The sequence below is a fragment of the Aquila chrysaetos genome, chromosome 4 (assembly GCF_900496995.4).
Source record: "Aquila chrysaetos chrysaetos chromosome 4, bAquChr1.4, whole genome shotgun sequence".
Classification (NCBI taxonomy): domain Eukaryota; kingdom Metazoa; phylum Chordata; class Aves; order Accipitriformes; family Accipitridae; genus Aquila; species Aquila chrysaetos.
The window spans coordinates 57,451,820-57,473,715 of NC_044007.1; the positions used below are offsets into that span (position 1 = coordinate 57,451,820).

General features: G+C 40.5%; 1 protein-coding gene across 1 annotated transcript; it reads left to right on the forward strand.

The window, feature by feature from the left end:
• Window positions 1–7,012: 7,012 nt before the first annotated feature.
• On the forward strand, window positions 7,013–20,915 carry NAPG (NSF attachment protein gamma). The gene is made up of 12 exons (XM_030011890.2): window positions 7,013–7,179; window positions 9,244–9,311; window positions 10,473–10,557; window positions 11,170–11,187; window positions 11,761–11,791; window positions 12,262–12,371; window positions 12,503–12,569; window positions 13,294–13,364; window positions 14,516–14,594; window positions 15,101–15,180; window positions 16,676–16,805; window positions 17,870–20,915. The coding sequence occupies exons 1-12, from the start codon at window positions 7,124–7,126 to the stop codon at window positions 18,017–18,019; spliced, it is 945 nt and encodes a 314-aa protein (XP_029867750.1). The 5' UTR covers window positions 7,013–7,123; the 3' UTR covers window positions 18,020–20,915.
• Window positions 20,916–21,896: the final 981 nt, after the last annotated feature.

The following is a 21,896-nucleotide window of genomic DNA, read 5'->3' on the forward strand; positions in this document are numbered from 1 at the left end:
AAGGTTAAAACAAAACCAAGGAATCTGTTTCTGCAAATGTTGCTTCAGGAGTGCAAAACTATGCAGTCAAAAGAAGTGACCAAAAGCTTGGACAGCCTTATTGATTTTATTGAATATTAGTGATCAGGCCATTGGAGAGGAACCCCCTGATCTTTGTTTCCTCACTTCCCTGTTCATGGATGTAAAGTAGAAGCTGGCATCTGGAAGTACCATTCATTATGCAGTTTGGCAACCCTGTAGAAAAGTGGAAAAATCTAATTATGCTTTAAAAACTGATGAAAACTGTTATGTTTTCCTGCCTCTGTTCTCAGATCTATGTCAAACATCATTTCAGTGACAGATTGAAGGACACAAGCTCATGTCAGGTTATGAATGTCTCTTGATTTGGGGAACAGAGCTACATTTCAAACTTCATTTTCCATGTTATGTTCAGTGAGGCACTGAGCATCTTGTGGAGATTGCTCCAAAGCAATGAAAGAGCCGTCAAGAGCCATTAACACTGGATGGATCCAGTGAGAGGAATAACTGGCTTTCTACCAGGACAGTCTGATGTGAGAGCCTTCTGTGGAAAACAATTCAGAAAAGACAGACAGAAGAAAGAAAGGGGAGAGATTTCCAGAGGTTCTGGATTCAGAAAGCTAAGGCAGGAAAGGTGTCATATATTTAACTGATGTAGGTGCTCTATCCTGAAGAAGTTACTCATCAACAGAAAAAGAAGCTAAAGTAACACATTTACACAAGAAGCTAAATTACACATTTAGCATGTGGTACTTCAGTTGGCTTAACCAATTCCTGCCCCCACCATGTATTCCTGACACCCTCTTTGTGCAGGTGTGACTGCTTTGTAATTGCATGAGGGAGCAGAGCTAGCTAAGAAGAGCCTAGCCCAAAAAGTAAGAATTTGTTCACTGAGAGACCACACAAACATTTGTGCTGGAACAATGCAGGGTCGCAGTGGTGAGTGTGAACATTCTTGCATAACGAGGACTGGGAGATAATGAAGCTGGTACTGACACCAGAAGAAATATACACCAAACTATCTCATAAAAGCAGGTAAGAAGAACTCCATAGTCCTTAAAGATATTGACCAAACTGGCTTTGTGGGACAAAGCCTTCGGTAAGAACATATTATTCTGCAGCAGGGCTCTTTATCTCCTTCTTTTTTTTCCTAAAGCTAGATCCTTTTTCTCCAATTCAGGTCACAACATGATTACTCATGTAACTATCAGCACACAGGAAAAGGCAGCAGGAGATAAAAAAGAAAGGCAATATATCACCAGTGATTCCATCCTGGGAACCACAGGTGGGAACAACAGGGGTGGACCATATCAGATGCACTCAGGAATATGTTTTCCATATATTTGCATTGGTGTATGTGGAAACAAAAACCCTGTTTCCCAAGAAAACAAATGCATACAATTGTACTCCATGTATTGGTTAATATCCCACTTCAACTTTTGAAGCTGTTAGTCAAGTGCAACAGAATTTGACAGCACTAGAAATAAGTGTGTCTAAAAAAAATGGAAACTTTATGCAGGGTTTGTGAAATACAAAGATAAATACAGAGGAGACAACTCATTCACAGTACCACTGAGGGAATACTGTAGAGTAATCTCTATACTTGTTGCAGGAGTAACTATGACTCTCTTAAGACGGGACCATAGTTACTAGCTAGGCTCTGCTGTAGAGGCTATGCTTCCTCATGGTCCTGCTGGATGCCCTTCGGGGTAACCAAGAGAGCCTCTGCCCTGGCGTGTTTGGAGTTACAGTTGCTTCCTCCCTATCGGCTGGCTTCACTGACCACTCTATAGTTTTTCTTTAGGTGAAACCAAATTTTGGCAATAGATCCTACAGATCATTGTCCGGAGCCTGTGCCCGTGGGTATAGTTGGGCAAAGTCAGGCAGCTGTTTGAGGGTGGGCCTTGTGTTTGCCCTCGCTTTGTATATGATGTTATGGTCTGGCTGATATGGGTTGCTTGGTGGCCACACAAACAAGTCTATTGGACTCATGGAATGATGTGGTCCTTAGGAACATCAGGGACCACAAAAGACTGGTGGAAGAGGAAATGGATCTTTTGGGGCTGGAGTTTACAAACTTGGAATTTTGTGGCTTGGAACAGTGTCATCCTTCCACCAGGAGTGACTATCTGGCTAGGATACCAGAGGTGTATGAGGTGAGTGACTATCTGGCTAGGATACCAGAGGTGTATGAGGTGACCACCTCTCTGATTCTTTAGGGCACTAACATCAGCCCACGCACAACTGATGTGGAACGTGAGGAGGGTGAGGAATCCCTGTCCTCCATGACTGTGGCCGAACCTCCACCAATGCCATCAATACCTATCCTGGCTACCAGAGGAGATCTTCCAACCAATAGCACTCTGGTTGTGAAGGTCCCAGATAAAAGTCCATCATGTCCTTGTTGCGGGAACCAGATAGAAAAAATGTAAGAACTAATTGATAATCTAAAGAGACCTCATGGAAGCAAAAAGATCCTGTTTCAGCAAACAAATGTGATACATAATAGTACCGCCTGCCACTTCGCAAAGTGCAAGGGGGCTGTGGAATGTGCCCTGATGGAAGGCAGGAGCTGTGGAGAATGCAGTCGTGTGTTTGAAACTAAAATCAGCCTGACTCAACATAATCACCTGGCCCACCCAGTTACTAGGAATGTGGAACAGATCTTAGCCTCCTGCCGGAAAACAGGTATGACACAGGCAGTGCACACATACTAATGGGTATTGCCCAGCAGTTCGGAAAGCTAGGATCAAAAGACATAACCAACTGTGTGAGCTACTGGCTGAGCAAGCTCAAAAGGATTGGCTAGTGTTTCACAAGCTGCTTTCACGAGACCACCAAAACGAGCTCTACAAGCCTGACCTAATATTTGTTAAGGGTGGTCAGGCACTGGTGGTAGATATAACCATCAGATACAAAAGCAATTATCATCACTTGCTGATGCAGCGGCTGAGAAGGTGAGGAAGTATCAACACCTTAGAGAGCAAGTCCAGGAGGTGACTGTGGCAGTACATTCCCCCCCTCCCATCCTGCCAGCAGGAAACAAAACTTCTCCAGGAAGGGAGAAGGGGAAGGAAACCCTGGAGGCCGCAGGTTGAAAGTTGAACTGGCCAGTCGAGATGCGCCAGGTACGCCGAGGTGACCCTCCTGGCCAATAGGATTAAATGACCACAGGTCAGATTCGGCAGGGGTATAAACGGGGTCCCGCCGGAGGACACGTTGGAATCAGTCCTCCTCGGAGCAGCGGGTCTGCAGTCGGGGACTCCCCCTCGGGTCGGGGCACCGCCCGAGGCAACTCCTCGAGGGAGAGAGCCCTCAGCTTTTAGGGGAGTGAGATGCGCATTTTGAGCCGCCACTTTAAATCTTGGAGACTCTTAAGTCGGCCGCGTAGTATTAATTCTCTTTACATCATTGAGCCTGTGTTTTTATAAAATGTTAATGGACTTCTAACTAATTTTTGCTGAAGAATAAATCTGAGTTTTAACACCTGTTGGATTTGGTTAGTCGTGCATCCATAAGAGTGACAAATGCCAACAATATAGTTCGTCAGATTCCCCACTGGAGCAGGTGGGAAGTGGTATGGTGGTAATTTCAGGCTTTTATCTGACCTTGGGCTCTTGAAAACCCAACAGGAAAAGGTGGCTCAACTCTTCTCCAGAAGGGCTTTATTCACATCTGCAGATATTGTACATATCTTTGTGAGTCATGCATGAGCTATTGCATAAAATTAACTTGATTGTACACAAATTACATTTGCGGATTGTCATGATCTAGGGAAATGGATTCTTGTCAGAAGTAAGGGAGGCAGGAGGGATAGTAGGTAGGGACTAAAAGTGACTTGGTAATCATGACACATCATCTTACCCACCAACAAAATCAACTGGCCCTACCCAGGTGGACAGGCTACCTTACTTAACCTGGAAAAGGAACATGTAAATTATGTGTTCAGTAAATAGTGGGGAAGGCATTATGAAAGTTTCGCATTGGAATACCTTACTAGACACCAGAATACCCTCCTCCTCTCTCACGTCCAATGAATCTGGAAAGCCAATTAGACATTACCTCCTTCCCCCAGTTGGGATATTTATAATGTCTCTTTATTCTCTGACATCTAATAAAAGGCATGCTCACACTGTAGTCTTCTGCTATTTAATTAAAGACAATCAGCAGGGAGACACAAATCTGCAGAAAACCAGTGTTCATTAATTTTGCTGCCCTCAGAGTTACTTGTTTGCTTTCTGCCATATCCATTCAGACAGGAACTAGTAATGTCTCACACCCAAATGAATTATATGGATTTAATGCTGAAGACAGGAAAAGAAAATGTACTGGAGCACTGAGGTGCTGGCACTGGGATGGAGTGATCACAGAACACATTTTTTGTGTGTATAACAGGCCCAGAATGTGTCTGAACCAATTGTTCATTAGACCACTAGTGTTAGTAGCAGTCTGCCTGGGAGGAGGAATATGCAGGTCCCTCTCCCTTCCTCACAGGTAATTTCCTCAGTGTGGTGGTGTAGCTGTTGTTATTGTAGCTACGACTCCAACTCAGACACTAATAAATTACAAGGTAGAACTTTCCATGTCCTGCTGCCAAAAAAGGGTATCAGAAGAGCTGGGAAATCCAGATCTAGGAAAACTTAATTCACCTTCCAGATCCAGCGGAGTAGCAGATAGGATTCAGCAGCTGACTTAAAATACAACTCACTGCAGTCAGTCCTGACTTTCTGAACAAGAACATGACATATTCACAGCAAAGTCAGAGTTAATTGGGAAACAAATTTAGCTATGGTCGTAGCAATAGTCTCTTAGAACGAACAACAGCTCTCTGAAGGAAGCCCAGGCTGTCCCTATTGCAGTGCTGTGGGTGGACGCAGCCATAATGGTGGAAGGCGCTGTCCCCAGCTGCCTGCCTCCAGCCTCTTGCCAGAGGTTAGCCCCATGAAGTCTCACACAAGTGCTTTTTAACCCATTTCAGACAAAATGAACTTACGCAGTTCATTTTTGATAACCTGATGCCTTTGGTTGCAATGGTGTACATGAAGAAATGCTTAGATAGGAGGCAGAAACCCTCCACAAGGTGTAGTGATGGGCAGCTGAGGACTGGCTAGTGATCAATGGCTTCTACTGGTACAGCTATCTGCAGCGTTCATATCCCTCTAGTAAACAAAACGTGTAAGATTATACTTTAAAAGCTTTGTCACTCCAACTGCTATCACTGTAAAATTTTTTCACATTGTACCTGGTCATTTTTCAACATCAAATTCTAATTCACAGCCAAGCACCAGATGCTGTGATATGATCCTTCCCAGATGTAAAGTCTCCGGAGGTTCCATGTCTACATAATAAAAGCTACCCAGGAATATCCTACTTCATTTAATACTAGTCTTGGAAATCTTTCATCTGGTCATTCCAGTACAAAGTGTAACCAGACAGCGCACATGTGTAGTTTCACTAGAAGGTGAACAGCTATTTATAGCCCAGGGAACACAGCACCAAGGAGCACTAGCACAAACAAACACACAAACAGTAAGTCATTAACTGCGTGCTTCAGAAGAACACTCTAAGATTATTCTGTCCTTTAATGCCACAGGTCTATGATTTCATTTTCCCAGCTAACATAAGTTTATTTGAAAGGTAATGCAGCAAGCTCATAGTTATGTGGCCAGATCGATTCTGGCCATAGCAAGGGAAAGAAAAGACAGACCTGATGACACAGGAATCTCTCCAATCATAGCTTCCTCTACTTTTTACCTGCTACCAGTGAGCACTTGCCAGAATCCTTTTTGCGTATGTATTATGCAAGATAGAAAACCTCTCTACAACCTTTTTTTCCTACTTTGTTCTAGGACATAGACTAATAGTATGCAAGATTTAGTGGTGATTTTCCACCAGCTGCAATAGATGGTAGCCCCTCAAGTGCAGTGCAAGAACCAAAGTTAGAAAATTGTTTCCATGTCATCAAGGGAATGTAGGAAACGGAAGGGAGAGTAATTCAGACCTGTGAATTTGATGCCTACCTAGAGCAAAACAAATCTGTAAATATTGCTTCTTTTCAACATTTAAGGTAGGAACAATCACAAAGCTCTGATTCCTGTAAACAGTATGGACTTTCAATGACTTCTGTGCTCTGATAAGAATTTTGCAAGTTTAACCACCTTCTCACTTTGCTTCCCCCCTCCTGTGTTGATAAATACTTCTCTTATTCACATTACTGGAAAACAGTAACAATGTCCAAGTTTGGAGAATAAACACCTTGGGCTCCATCACTGATCTTCTGTTACTTAAGAATGTTTGAGATATTAACAAAAATAAGGAGTCAAGGGAACTGGGCGCATGGGCAGCAACTTTAGCACTTTCAATTCAGCTACCCAAATTACACACTTGGTATCTCATACGATGGCGTAGCCCGTGTTAGCAACTCCGGTGTTCTCAACCACCACGCACACCTTCCGCTTTGGATTTCTGTGCCAGCCTGACTGGAGACAGCCTCTTCTTTTTGCAAATAACAAACGAGGCAGAGGAGCATGCCTCAGCAAAAAAGCCTCTGGAGGCTTCTTTCGGAGCAGGGCAAGCAGTGCTTTTCAGCATTCGGCCCACAAGTTGTCCATTTCCACCAAACACCGGCCTCCATTTGAAAACCCTGGGACACGCAGGCCTGTGCTCCTTCCCCAGTTCTGAAAAGCTTCTTCTGGCCTTGGACCGGGGGGGGGCTGGGGGCTCCTGCCAGGGAGGCGCCGTCCGGCTCCCCGGAGCGAGGCACAGCCCAGCGCCGTGGGCAGCCATTCGCCCGCACAACCCCCGCCAGGCGATACCGCCCAGAGGGCTGCCGGCGGAGGAGCGGGACAACCCCCCGCCTCACAACCCGCGCCCGCGACCCTCTCGGCCGCCGCGCCCTCCCTCACAGCGGCGGCGCCGCCCAGCCCCGCCCTGACGCGGCAGCGCCGCGCCCCGCCCCCCCCCGCCGCCGCGCAGGCGCGGTGAGGCGGCGGACGGCCGAGCCCCTCCCCTCGAGGCCCCGTGAGCCCCGCGGCGTTCCGTAACGGGAGCGCAGTGGAGGCGGAGGGGTGCCGGGCCGGAGGGGCAGGCCCGCCGCGCTGGCGAGATGGCGGCGCAGAAGATTAACGAGGCGCTCGAGCACATCGCTAAGGCGGAGAAATAGTGAGCGGAGAAGGGGGGGGGGGGGACGCTGGCGAGCGGGTGCGACGGCTGCCGGCTCAGCGCCCGGGCCGTCAGGCCCGCCCGGCTCTCCCGCCCCATGCGGGCGTCGTGTCGCCTCCTGCTCGAGCGGGGCTCTGCGGAGCGCGCTGCTCGCCGCCGCGGCCGCCCTCTCCCGCGGCCTTCGAGCCCTGGGGCTGCCGTCCGCAGGCTTCGCCCGGCGGCTCGGCACCCCCTCCTCGCTCCGGGGCCGCGGGGGCGGGGGCGGCGCGTTCTTGGGAGTTGTAGTTCTCGCCGGCGCCCGTGCGGGGAGCGGAGGCCTCGGGCGAACTACGGCTCCCATGATGCCCTGCGCGGAGTGGTGGGGCGCGGGGGGGGGGTGGCCGAAGCGCGGGGCTGAGGGGTACGGCAGGTGCCCGGCGAGGTGGCCGCGGGGGAAGGGGAGGGAGGTGCGGAGGGAGTCGGAGGACGTGGCCGCTTGGCCCCTCTTCTGCCTCGGGGGTCCCTCCCTAGCGGGGGTGGCTGCTAAAGGGCACCCTTCGCCCCCGAACTGGGAGAATAAAGCGGCCCAAATCGGAGAAGTCATGTCGGCGAGGCCGTAGGGCTTGGAGGCCTGGGCAGTTTCCTCAAGGGCCAGGCGGCCTTTATTGCCCTGGCCCGAAGGGGAGGGGAGTCACTTCTGCTCAAGTTAGTGGGAGAAAGGCAAGCGGGAGAAAAGAGTTAGGGGGATTGTGGTGAATAAAGAGCTTCACCTTGCTGAGGTGGGGGGGGTGTGTGTGTATTTGTTTGCTTCCCACCTATGAGAAATGTGCGATTGTTTCTTTTTAGATGGCTTCAGAGACCTGTGGTGACATTTAGCTTAGAGGCTTTAACATCTACATATGATAGTGTTTTAATGTGGATTTTAACACTGAATATAGCCATTCTCCTTGTAAGTCTCAATTTCACAGACTACAGTATAGATGTAATACAGCTGACTAATCCAGAGATGCTGTAATTTTAGTAAGAATAGTGACGGGCCATCTGGAAATCATGGATCAAAAGTATAAACTGTGATAGAGGAGAGACCTCCTCAGAATAAAAAAAGTCTGTACCAGAGTATCTTAGTCAAATTACTTGATCAAAAGTGCTTTTCAGTGGAATTCATTTTAAGCTTATCCTGGAAAGCATTTGAAGTAAAAGGCACCTACATCTTAAGTTGTGTGTGTATTAAAGCATTGTGTATTTCAGCTTGATGCATTTGAGACTTTGCCTGTGATAAAAATAACACAATATAAAGGCTTGCTTTAGAGTTACATACTGTGGTTTTCATCCAAGTAAGACAACAAAACCAACATAGTCTATATACAACTGTTTTTCTGAACTAAGCTTATATTGCATCTGAAGTGTCTGCCTGCAACAAATATGGAAGTAGACTCTAAAGTTATGGGAATTTTTATATTTGTTTTAGAAGTGAGGAAGTCATGATATTGAAATCAGTGTTGCCTGATGACTCACCTTGTTTTGCAATGTATATTTTTCCCTATATGTATATCTGCGTGGCACCATTTAGTGTCATGATCCATTGTAGACATATAAATGACACGAGGCTTTGTCTTTGTGTTGGTAACTAAATTCTTTCATTTGTGTGTGCAATGGAGAGTCTTTGATAATTCTCAGCAGCAAAAAATTACCGTAGAGGAACACTGGAAACTTTGTGATGTGTAACAAAAAATATTGCCAGGTGTTGTATTAGAAATCTTGAGATACCATGTTGTTGTAGGTGGAAGTATTTTTGTTCTGTTGACTTTTTACTGTTGAGGAGCTGGGCTTGTGTAGACTGTCTGGGGACAGCAGAAGCATGTTAGAGGCAATGCATGTAACTATGGGAGATCATTGCAGTGTTTGATGCAATTCCTAACAATGCCGGCATTTATTTTTATAGTAGTGATGCCACCACAGTATTGGCACATGGGTAATTGCTCCTTTTTGGAGGTAAACTAAAGTTTTAAATATCTCTAAAGTGCTTTGAAGGTAAAACATAAAATCTTTACTAGTTGTTAATAGGCCTTTCTTCTTGCATTTTAGTCTGAAAACTGGATTCTTAAAGTGGAAACCAGATTATGACAGTGCAGCTACTGAATATGGGAAGGCGGGTATGTATGGCTGTAAATATGGCCACATGCTTTATGGTTTCAAAGTATTCTTTAAGCTTAATCCCTGATAACATTTTATGTATTTTTAGTACATTGCTGTGTAAGTAAAACTGTTGTGAAGACAAAAGAAGATGAAACAACAACAACAAAATACTCTCAGTAGCACTGTAAAATAAATTTCAGATTGTACTTGGACATCTAGAACTGTTGTCAAAACAAAAATTTTTTTTTTTTCCAAGCTTACAACTTCTACTTTGTATATATTACTACATGTAATAAAAACGCTTTCCTTCTTTCACTTGTCCACCCCCAAATCCCATGACTTTACCTACAAAACAACAAATATTTGAGCTGGTTTTAAAACTTTGCTTTTTCATCATCTTATGAAGTATGTCCTGACAAAGACTGTCTCAGTATGATAGAGAGATGCTGCCAGGTGTTTTTTTTTTTAGGCATAGTAAGATCTCTTTCCTCCTTTTCTTCCACTGCAAATGTCACACTGAATATAAAATTCTTACTAGTTGATTCCTTTTTGCTCTTAAACAATTTTCTTCTTTTTGATAGTAGTAATTTATTGTGGTTTTTTGGCTTCTTACTCTAGGCATGCCTATTCATTCATTTAAGCCTGAATAAAAAAATACAAACTTGGAAGAGCAACTGGAGCGTTTATAAATTGAAATTTATTTTAAATCCTACTTTAATATCCTATCAGTCTAATGGAGATAGAAATACATATTTGTGCCCTGAAGTGGTTATGTTGAGGAAGTTGTTATAGGTATGCTTTGTTGATGGTATACTTCTACTCCTGCCATACTGATTTTATATAACCTCTAATGATTAAAACTATAAACATACACATTCCTGCAGTTCTGTAATTAAAACACAGAATGAGCGAGTTCCAAAATCCAGCTAAACACATTATGCACAATGTGGTACGGTGATGGCATGGATGTGTTGTTGACATTAAATGTTTTTAATGGTAACTAAGTGACTAATGAAGCAAGGAGGACTGTGATGGGATTTTTTGGAAGAGCTTGGTAAGCTGTAACTGTTCATTTAAAGAATCTGTTTGCATCTTTCGGTGGCTAAATTCTTGCGTAGAAGTAGTGAAAAAATGAAAATGGCAAGCTGTAAATAAGAACTTTATTTGATTTCTTGCAGCTGTTGCTTTTAAGAATGCCAAGCAGTTTGACCAGGCAAGGGAAGCCTGTTTACGGGAAGCTGAGGCACATGAAAACAATAAAGCGTATCTTTTCATTGACTGATATTCTTTTTTTCCAAGAAGCTGACTAGTTGCTACTTAGAATGGGTTAATGGGGGTTGGTAGAAGATGTATTTAATATATTTCCACATTTTGTCAATTTAACAAAGTTGTCTATTAGAAGACTATTCCTGTGTGCTCTGAGTGGGAAAACTAAAGAACTCTTTTGGTTAGAAAATCTGTGTTGTTTCCATTAGCATCTGGAGTGTTAAGATGCTGACCAGTGCCTGAGATGTCTAGGTACTGCTTCAGAAATTAATATATTTTTTTTAAAATACCTACAAATGGATAGTATAAACTAAATGCAACTCTGACATTATTACAGTACTTGTAGTAGTATTTAGTAACCAGGAACATATTTTAAATAAATGTGCTTTTTACAACTTTACATGCAGTTATACTTTGGTACGTTGCGTTTATTCTGTCCTTAGAAGCATTTATTTTTGATGCCTTGTCTACAAACATAGTAGGTTTGATCTGCCTTTATGGGATTCCTTGCTTTGAAATTAGTACTTGTGTAAGATTTTGTACACTAACAATTTTTCTGCATTATATTTTTGTGGCTTTTGTCCTTGACTTTGACAATATTACTTCCAGTCTCTTCCATGCTGCCAAGTAAGTATAGAACCACTGAGTAATCTGAAACAAATTTTCTAACATATGGTACAAGCATGAACTATCATTTTGATCTCGCTGTAGTAAATGGTATGGTTCAAGTGATTTTGCTGTTTCAAAATGAGTTTAATGGAAGCGTGGGCTAGGAAGTCTGAAAACCTGCAATGGCCATCTGAAGAAATGATGATTTTGACATTCTTCAGCATCTTTTGATATCAAATGTTTTTTCTTAGATTAACTTTTTGTAAGTTTGAAATTCTACACTGTTGAGCTTATAAAGAAATTTTTAATTAAAGAGTACTTCAAAGCAAGCAGTTAATGACAAATAATCCAAATAGTGCCTGTGGGTCAGATCATGAGAATAGATTTTTAGGGGGGAGTGTGGTTGAAGTATTTCATTTGTGGAAGATAATGTTACACATACATTGTCTCATTAAATAAAACACTTGAAACATCTTCAAAGCATTTAATATTAACGGTGAAGTGATAGCTGATGCGTGTTAACTTTGCTGTGTAACTACAGCTTGCTGAAATACACCATATCTAACTAAATTGTAAATTTTTTCTCTGCAGAGCTTATGAACAAGCTGGCATGATGTTAAAGGTATTTTCATTTATCAGTTTTTAATAAAAAGTTCTATTTTATAATGAAGAATATTGTGCACTGGACCATTTTACAAATATATGTAAGTGCATTGCATATTGAAGTGATATTTTTCTGTTGACTCATAGTCCTCACCAACACCCTTGGTAGATTAGGGAAGTGATACTTGTAACGGGGAAAAAAAAAGGGTTTTCTTTTTGTAGAAGAAAAGGTGAGTGCCTCATGTTACAGGGTAACAGAAGAGTGGTGCTGCTTCTTCTCTAAACTACCACAAATTCAGGCCTTACGTGCAAGTTTGCGTACTTAGAAGTGAATTTGATGGAGTTGGTGGTCAACTTTCACTGGCTCTACAAGTTTGTAAATAAAAATTAGAATCTTAATAAATAAGATATTACAGTTTGCTTTGATTTGTTTCATTGTACATAAGCACAACTCCTGACAGCCACATCCCTCTGACTGTTGCTTTGCAGGAGATGCAGAGACTCCCTGAAGCAGTTCAGCTGATTGAGAAAGCCAGTATGATGTACCTGGAGAATGGGACACCAGACACAGCAGCTATTGCGCTGGAACGGGCTGGAAAGTAAGTCTGTGGTATTGGTGGCTAGGATGCATGCAGGGCATGGGTATATCTTTGGTTTTCTTTCTTGTCTTTTTGATGCTTTTAGGTAAAAAATATTTCATCTGAAGAGAAATGTTTTATGTTTATTACAGGTTAATAGAAAATGTGAGCCCAGAGAAGGCTGTGCAGCTCTATCAGCAAGCAGCATCAGTGTTTGAAGTAAGTGCGGGGTTTTTAGGTTGTTGTTTTTCTTTTTTTCCACCAGCAAAGAACTTTCCAGTCCCAGAAAGTATACGAAGATGAATGAATTGGTGTTTAGGCTCAGCTATAAAGTTAAGAAAAAGCCTAAGATTACGTTCCAAATTATTTTTCCTTCCTTTCACATCAGTGGCTGAGTAAGGAGGCTGAGGGCTTCTTATGCTGCAGAGGAGAGATTACAAAAGTTAGGAGTCAGTTTGCTTTGCCTTTTTCTCAGTTTGGGACTTGACTGAATCTGAATTTTGTATGTTGTCAAATTTTCTGCCTTTTGTTGGGCAGTCAGAGGGTAGGCAACATGGCTGCTGTTGAGTCCTGGAGCCTAAAATAGTTTGAAATCCTTTAAGGCACAGAAAAGAAGAGTTTGCTTAATAGTCTACCCATCCCGTGAGCCGGTGATTTGCCTTTTTGCTACTGCCTTTGGCGTGCTTCTCTATCATCGTTCGCCACATGCTTCCAGATGAGCAAGTTTGCATTGATGTTACTTTGCTCTGTAGATGCGTACAGGAGTTGGCTGTGGGACTTGGGTGCGCCATTACTCTTCATGTTTCCCTTGAGTGTGTGAATTGCTGATACAATAATTAACAGTTGTTCTAAGTTACAGATGACATACTTAGATTAAGGTCTAGTGGTCTTAATTCTATGCAAATGAAATACGAATGCATGAATTCTTTTTGTTCTTCTCTAGAATGAAGAACGTTTACGGCAAGCATTAGAAATGCTAGGGAAGGCATCAAGACTTCTAGTCAGAGGACGCAGGTATAGCTTTATGCCTTCTTCGTTTTTTAAATGTAATTGAATCTTTAATAGTGATTTTCACTGGTGTTTTTTTTTCTTGCTGTTGTTGGGTTTATATACTGTTACTTAATTTTACTTTGAGACACACTTCAAACTAAAATTCAGTTTCTGTGGGATTGCCATGTTCATCCAGGAACCACCTGTTTTGTGTTCTGGGATGGGAGAATGTGGGCTGTAAGTCTTTGTTTCCTTAGTGTTTGTTTAACAGCTGGAAAGCACATACACCAGTTTTCATTAATTCTTAAACTACTTCAGGAATTATTTTTTTTCTTTTTCTTCCAGCGCTAATATGTAGAAAGTACTTGAAAGTCTTTTATAGCTGTGGTATATAAAACAGGGGAATTAGGTCACTAACCTGAGGAAAGAAATCTGTTTGCAGCAGTCTGATTCTGGACTTCTTAAAGAAGAGTGTATTTTGGAGTCTCAATGGGAATTTATTTTAATTGTTAATTGCTAGCACCAAACTTGACCTGCAGTTCAGCATAGACTTGCTTCACTGAAACACGTAGTTCCTTTAAGAAATTGTCTGGGTTTCTAACTCTACCTTTAAGACACACTATTTCACTGCAGAGTTGTAGTCAGAGAAGGAAATTTACAAAGTACCTTGAAAGTCTTTCTGTCAAAGCAAGTCAACGTAGCTTCAGGACATCTGAAGGACTTGGTTGCTCTGCTGCTTTGTAGCTCATGTGCTATTGCTAATTTCTAGAAGTTCAATATGATGATTAAATTGTATTCAAACTCAAAAGCAGTTACTGTGACTTAATATTGAAAGTTCATGGATATCTGACAGTGATAGCTTATTGTAACCTCATGACATACAGAAATCTGCTAGGGTACGTAACAAGGCATTCATCTTGTACAATGTTACGAAAAATGAGGTTTCTCTGAATTGAATACAAGAGATGTTCTTAGCCTGCACATATACAAAAGGAACTGCTGACTATATATTTCTTCATCTAGTCTGTTAGTAAGATGTACTGCTGATTTTCAGTTGTGTTGCTTTTTATTCCAGTAGACTTGGCAGTGTATCAGTTAAACACTTTGTAATTAGCCTCATGTTCATTATGCTGTGTTCCTGGCACTGATACTGCTAACTTTTTTTGTTTTTTTAGATTAGATGAGGCTGCATTGTCTCTTCAAAAGGAAAAAAGTATTTATAAGGAAATTGAAAATTACCCAACATGCTATAAGGTAAATTCTAAGACACAATTTCTGACAGTGCTTTTGAGTTTTTCTGGGTAACTACTGACAGCTGACATCTGACTGACAATATGTACGTCTTGATTTGGGGATATGTTTCTTGCCAAATAATGAGAATTTGTGGTAGTGCGTGTTTCCCCAACCTCTAACTGCTTTTTTCACTACTATAATGTTGAAGATAAGACACTGTTATCTACAGGAGCTGTCAAAACAACAAACATATAAAGATGTGTTATCAAAAATAACAAACCACAAAACTGTTACGTGGTGCAACAGTTCATTACAATATTACAGGAGATAATTTATTTCATACTAGCAGAGGGTGTGGCTTACTACTTTCTCACTATGTTGTTCAGACTCTTGTGTCAGTATCTTAGAATTATTGTGGATCATAGTGACCTTTTTCACACTAAATATTAGCAGTCCAGTATTTTTCTCATATTTTACTGTTAATTTCTAAAGAATCATCAGGTTGGGTTTTTTTTGTTTTTGTTTAGAAAACTATTGCTCAAGTCTTAGTTCATCTTCACAGAAATGATTATGTTGCTGCAGAAAGATGCGTGAGGGAAAGCTATAGGTAAGTCTGCTTCATGTCCTGTAATTTTAAACTGAATATTTCACTAATGTAGATGTATTCTTATGAAAAAGTAATGGAAACACTGTCAAGAAATTTTAAGCCTGTACTTCTCTTGACTTACAGTACAATAATAGCATTCCCTGGTATATGGCTATCAGGAATTTTTTTCACTTCTAACAGGTTTAGCTGTAATTACCATGGTGATTCTTCTTAATGAACCTAAAATTAAAAGTTAGTCATAAAGAAGTAGTTATGTGTGACTGGTGAAATGAGATGGAAATTAGAAATTCTTCCCATTTTTTTTCCCTTGTTAAAAGCTGAGCAGAATATTATGGCTGGGATTCTTGCCTTACTGATATCCTTTGGGCTGTGTCTTTTCTTCAAGTGGAACAGAGACGGATTAGCTATTGTAAACAAATGTTCAGGATTAAAAGTGGGTATTTCTGGGTGTCGCTACCTGAATTTTATTTTCTTCAGAATCTTTATGCAATGTCATGTGTGGAGGCCCTTAAAAAGTTGAATTCTAACTTGCCATTACCATATTTTGTTACAGTTTGAGGATCAAAATATGGAATGCAGTCTCAAAATGCACAATAGCAGCATGCCAGGATAATTAATTAAACTATCTAGTATGGTGATTAGATTGAAGGAAAGATTAATCTAAATGTTTTTGTTAAAGAAAAGTTTGCAGCATGTGAATTACTACATTTCTGGTTACGTTGGTCTAGGAGATCTTGCCCTTGTCATACATCGGAAGAAGAAAAGCAAGATTTCTACTTTTTGTGACTTTTTTGTTTTTAGATAGTTGTTTGAACTGGAAGATAATTTAGGAAGCAGAAAGTAGTCCAGTTGAATACATTGAAATGAAGAAAGCATTCTTTACACATCCAGGAGAAAATTCTGGTATCAAAACCTGGATTAGTGTTTAACCTTGGTTCCAGAGGCTTTCCCAGCAACTCTGTGTTTCAGCTTTCATTAGGACTTCAGTAACAAAATACTGAAACAACATATTTTTGCTTAAACTGTGCTTTTAGTGAAATGACTTGAACATATGTGTAAGTTAAATTGTACTTTGTTTCTAGAAAGAATTTTTCAAGATCAGTCTTTAAACATCTTGCTTATATTTTCCAAGTCTTCAATGTGTATTTTATATATAGAAACTCATTACAGAATTTTTCTGTATGCAAAGTAGAGGAAGAGTTTATTGACTGGTCAGGAATAATTGAAAAATTTAATACTCTGTTTTTGTCTTGACTATGATTGTGGTCTTACTCTCAGCATGCAAACTAATGTTGCTGCAAGTTTAATTTTATGGTTATGATCCATGTACCTGGAGAAATCAAAATGGTTATAGGCAGTTTTGTGGAATAAGCAGTCCATCAGATTCTTAAAAGCTGCTTGCTCTTCTGTATTGATCAGCAGCATTTAAAGATGGAATAGCTGAGTGTCAAGTAGATTGCTGAAATGCCCTAAATGAACTCTTTATTTCCTTCAGTATACCAGGATTTAATGGAAGTGAAGACTGTGCAGCACTAGAGCAACTTTTAGAAGGGTATGACCAGCAGGATCAAGATCAAGTTTCTGAAGTCTGTAATTTGCCACTCTTCAAATACATGGACAATGATGTAAGTAGGCAGTTCCTATGGATTTTTTTAATAATACTTTTGCTTGTTCAGGTTGAGAGATTTTTTTTTTTTATAGTAGAGGAAAATAAGAAGGGCAGGGTCCATGTCTTTACTGTGATTTGCTCTGTCATCCTACCCTGTGCCTGTGAACATCAGGTATTCTTTTACTTTGCTGCCTGCCAATGTAAATTCCCACATTGTTGTTCCTTTCAGATGGTGGGAAGGCTTAGGTGAAAGAGCAACTTGTTACGGATTTGCCGAGTTTGACAAGCTGACCAAAATTCAGTTCCCTTCTGCTTGGTTCCTTAGGGGCCAGAACAGTTTGCTGCTTATGCTTTATCTCAGAAATACCATATAGTTGATATGGGTGTGTAAACATTACAGAATATGATGCCTACAGGATGGCATTGTTGAATGTTTTTTCAGCGCTTATTCCTCAGCAGGGTACTACTTAGTGAAAGATTTTTTTTTTTTTTTTTTTTTTTAATTTTAAGTGGTTGTGTGTTGTCTGCCCTCCCTTTTTTTTTTTTTTTTTTTTTTTTTTTAATTGTACTTGTAAATCGTAGCAAGTATAAGGATAGGGAAGGTGTGAAGTAAAGGAGACATCCATCCATGCCAAACTTTGTAACAGTATTGACTAATTTTACCTTGTTGCTATGTCGAATACTAAAAATTAAGGTGTTAGTCTTACTGAAAAACAGTTGTAAGATGTTTTACATGAACTATTACTAGATAACGTATGCATAGCTGCATACTGAAAAATTATTTTTAAGTAAAGCTTGAACCACAGAAGCTGTAGGATGTGGCCAAATTACTCTATAATAAGCAGTATCAATACAGATCTTGCATCCCATTCTGAGAGTGTTTGAGATGGAATAAGCCTAACATTGGTTCATTTTTTTCTAACCTGGAAAAATGTACTCTGAAAGCAGCATCAATGTGTTTTCTGGACTGAATGTTACCTGCTTGTTTATTGTGAGCATCAGTCGATTCTGTGCAGTGTAATTCAACAAGATTTTACTTCAGTGATGGTACAGAAATTAAACTTGCCTTGTTATTGTCAGTATGCCAAGCTTGGTCTTACCTTGGTGGTCCCAGGAGGTGGAATCAAGAAGAAATCACCCAATGCTGCACAAGACAAAGCAAGAGGACCAGCTGCAGTGGGCTCTCATGCTGATGAGGAGGAGGATGAATATTCTGGTGGACTATGCTAGCTACAGACATAGTCTTAAATATCTGACTTATTTGTGATGTTGAGCGTATCCAAAGGTACCAGATTTACCAGAGCTTCATTGCAATTGTGATATGGGAATGCTAGTATGAATTTGGCAGCTTCTGGGTACAATACAGGAGAAAAAGCGTGATTGTACCTGTCATCTTGAAACTTCTTTGGACTTCATTTCTGACCTGGTAGGAGCTTCCTCAGGGCCCTGCCTTCAGTTGATGGGAAAAATTTGAGAGAAATTTTTACTAAAAGCACAGTTTAAAAGAAACCAAAACCCCAGAAGCACTGGAGCAGGAGAAGTGGTACAAAGTTTTAAATGCTGGATTTCAACAGTTGACACTTTTTGGTTCAAGGAATACGTTTGTGATTTGTTTTCTGAGTTAAATATACCATCATGCATCTGACTATTTATCTTCTGTTTAACACTGTTTAAGGCAGACTGTGCCAGGGAGGATTTTTCACTAGTACAAGCACTAGGGGGAGCATTCAGTTTATTTTCAACGTGTTTTTACTCCACTGCAGAATATTATTTTAATACCTTATTCTTTGCAAGCAGTATCCATGTGGGTGTGGAAAATACTAAGTCAACTAGTTTGAAGCTATCTTGCAAGCTTAAAAGTATACACAAATCTTCATCTCAAGAACTTTATTGACCTGAAGTCTTTGGAAATAAATGTGTGCATAGTGTTTGTAATGTACACCTTGGGAATGGAAGGAGTGGACAACCTTTCTTAGCGATGTCAGAAGCATGCCATAACCAAAAAAGAAACGGAAGGTGGCAGATAATGTGCATTGAATATAAAGCTCTGAAGACAATGTTTAACAAAAACTTAGGTGGAATGTTTCAATAATATGTTTGAGTTAATGAGTGTTCTAGGTGTTTATTTACTAATCAATACACTACTCTACAAAGACATTTTATTCTTTCATATTTTCAAAGCCTAGAACAGCGCTCTCTTACAAACGGCGTTTTTCAAACTAGCTCGGAATCCAAAGTAACCAAATTTTAATGCATCTTGTCTATTTTTATTTGGTTTCGAGTCATCATTAGTTTTGCAAGCTTCTCTAGTGTCTTAAATGTGTTTGACGATTTTATGCTTAAATGTTGACAACACTAGAAGTTATACCTGTGGTCTCTTTCTTCAGAAGAATCTAATAAAGATCTGCACTAGGGTGAGATCATTCGGAATCCGGCAGGGATTTGTGTGTGATACGTGATGCCCAAAGTTCAATAAATCATAGACCAAAAGCACAGTGTTAAGAGTTGGTACAGTTTCTGCCATATTAAGGAATTGGATGTCTTAAAAAAAATACCAAGCATATGTCTGACATATGTGATGTCTGACATCAGTGTGTCAGACGTAATTGTGATGAAGGTAAGCTTTTAGAGGGCTAATACTCACTTTCCTCAGGGTGGATAGCATTCAATAGCATTGTGATGGGTGCATGAACTACAGCGTAATTTGCAGGTAGGGCTGCTGTAAAAGTCACGCTATTCGATTTCATGGGTGTTCAAAAAACAGTTTTGTCTCTTTGTATTATGTAGTAATAACCTTGCATTTTAAAGCTATTTGAGACTACACCTGTAGTTTTTTACTATCCGACAGGTTAATTTCCCTTTGTTAATAATGATGTATATAGAAGTTTTCTATAAAATAGTCTAAACAAAATTTTAGGAAGTGAGTTGCTTTTCTCTGAGAATGATTACAGGTGTACACGAAAGATAGTTTTGAAGACTTTCCTGTAACTCATCCGTTTTCACCATTGGAGCAACTCACTCCAGTTTACTTAACTTCTGCCTTCTGGATTTGTTCATGAAGGTGACCATGCACTTTTTATGGAGATTCTTTATCGCAAGTAGAAAAAAACCACACATGTAGGAGCACTGGGAACACTCAGTAATTTTCTTCAAGCCTTTCCTGCTGCATCCAATTCTGAAATCAGTTTTGTTGAATGGTCCCAAGAGTCTACTTTTTTGTGTGTGTGAACAATTGTATATATCTGAGAAGATGGCATGCATAAGAATAAAAATTGGGAGCCTTCTGTGCTTCTGTGAAAGAACTTGCAGACTTTATTTAAACTGTGCTTGTAATGCTAACAGGCCCTTAAAAGAAAAATTGAAATTTATGCATTGGATTCTTAAAGGATATTTTTCATATTGCCAAAAAAAAAATAGATGTGCAAGACGGTCTTCCCACTCCCCCAGCTTTTTGCTTTTTTCCTTGTGCCAAGTGTGGAAAATCTGGGACAAAAGTAACTTGTACCTAAGCATGTTAAGCTGCCATTAAATTGAAAGGGGCTTCTCTGAATCTTAGGAGTAGAATTTTAATCTTTGATTGCAATGTTGCTGCAAAGACCAAATCTGCAGAAATTGAAGTGTCTGAAAATAAGATGGTCTATTTTATATAACTTATTCTCCTATTTTAGGCAATGAAATTGTGATAGGAATGTTAACTGCCTTTTAGTAAATGTTTAACTATAGAAGAAGCTGTCTGTATATTATGTGTTAGTGTTTGTGTCTATCTTTCAAAGCAATTTGCACACTTATTATGTAAATATCATTTCAGTGGTTTAAAGTGGAAGACACCATTTACAGCAAGAAAGTTTCCAAAACCAGTGTTGACTGTAAGAAAAATAAGTTGTGCATGAAGGCTGAGCGATGGCCAATGCAATGTATATGTAAACTCAGAAGATTTCTAAATCCTCTGTAACTTAAGATCCAGTATGCCCAAGTGCAGTGTGAAACCTGTGCTTTATTTGTTCTTTTTCCAAATCTGTGGTGTATTAGAGTACAAAATGTGTTTGTAACAGCTCTACAGATGCTGCTTCTTGAAAAGAGCCTGTGTGTTTCACCAACATGAAAAATAAAACATGAAACTAATGCATTTTTGCTAGCTTTCCCTGTTGTTGATAGATTCTGCTGAGCACCACCATCTGAAAATGAATATTGTGTTTAATCTCAAGCAGATTTTGTATGTGACTGTGCAGATCTTGTCTCCAAGTGTTGCAGGTATATTATGTGATCAAAGACTAAGTCCTGGGAACGTACTGGCTCAGGTTTGAGTGTTGAAACTCAGTGGTGTCCAATCTTTGTGGCTTATTCACGAGACATTGGCTTACAGCCCATTTCATTTATCCTGTGGTTTTTGGTTTTCTAACTGACCTTTTGGTACCTTTGCCGGCTTTCATTATTTGAGATGGTGACACGTCTTAGGCAATTCTATCCACTCAGAATAAAAGGCATGTATGTGTTTTGCCTCTCTGCTGATTGTAACATCTTGGTGGTTCATTGTTATCACTTCACTTCCCAAAGGCTTGTATTCAGAAAACAGAATTGTTATATTGGGTGATTGTCAGACCTGAATTTGTCAACTTTAACAACAAGAAATAGAAATAATTGATTCTCTAGTCCTTGGTCTTCCTTAATCTTGGCTAATTATGCAAGGCATAGTTATGGTGTAAAAAAAGACTTTCTAATAATGAGGGAGGACATACAGATTCTTACATCTGCCATAGAGATAAAGCACTTGTTTCCACAGTTAGGCTAGTTAAATGTGTAGCAAACTCTAGCAGTCTTCTGGAAAAATACAGAAATATACTCCAAGATTTACCTGAATATGCTGAAATCCAGAAAGGACTGAGAATGTTAATGGGAGCCGCAGAGATGTGAGAAAGGTTCTTGCACCAAACTGTGCTTTGCGTATCGATACTGACTGACAGATGCATCGTGTGTGCCTCTGGGCTCTGCTGGAGGCTAAAAGAGGTGTCCAGACCAAAACGACTGAGGGTCAGTTGAATGTGGAGGATACCCTAGCTATTAGAACTTCAGCATTCATTTCTAGCAAGGATTATTTTAGAAATGGTGT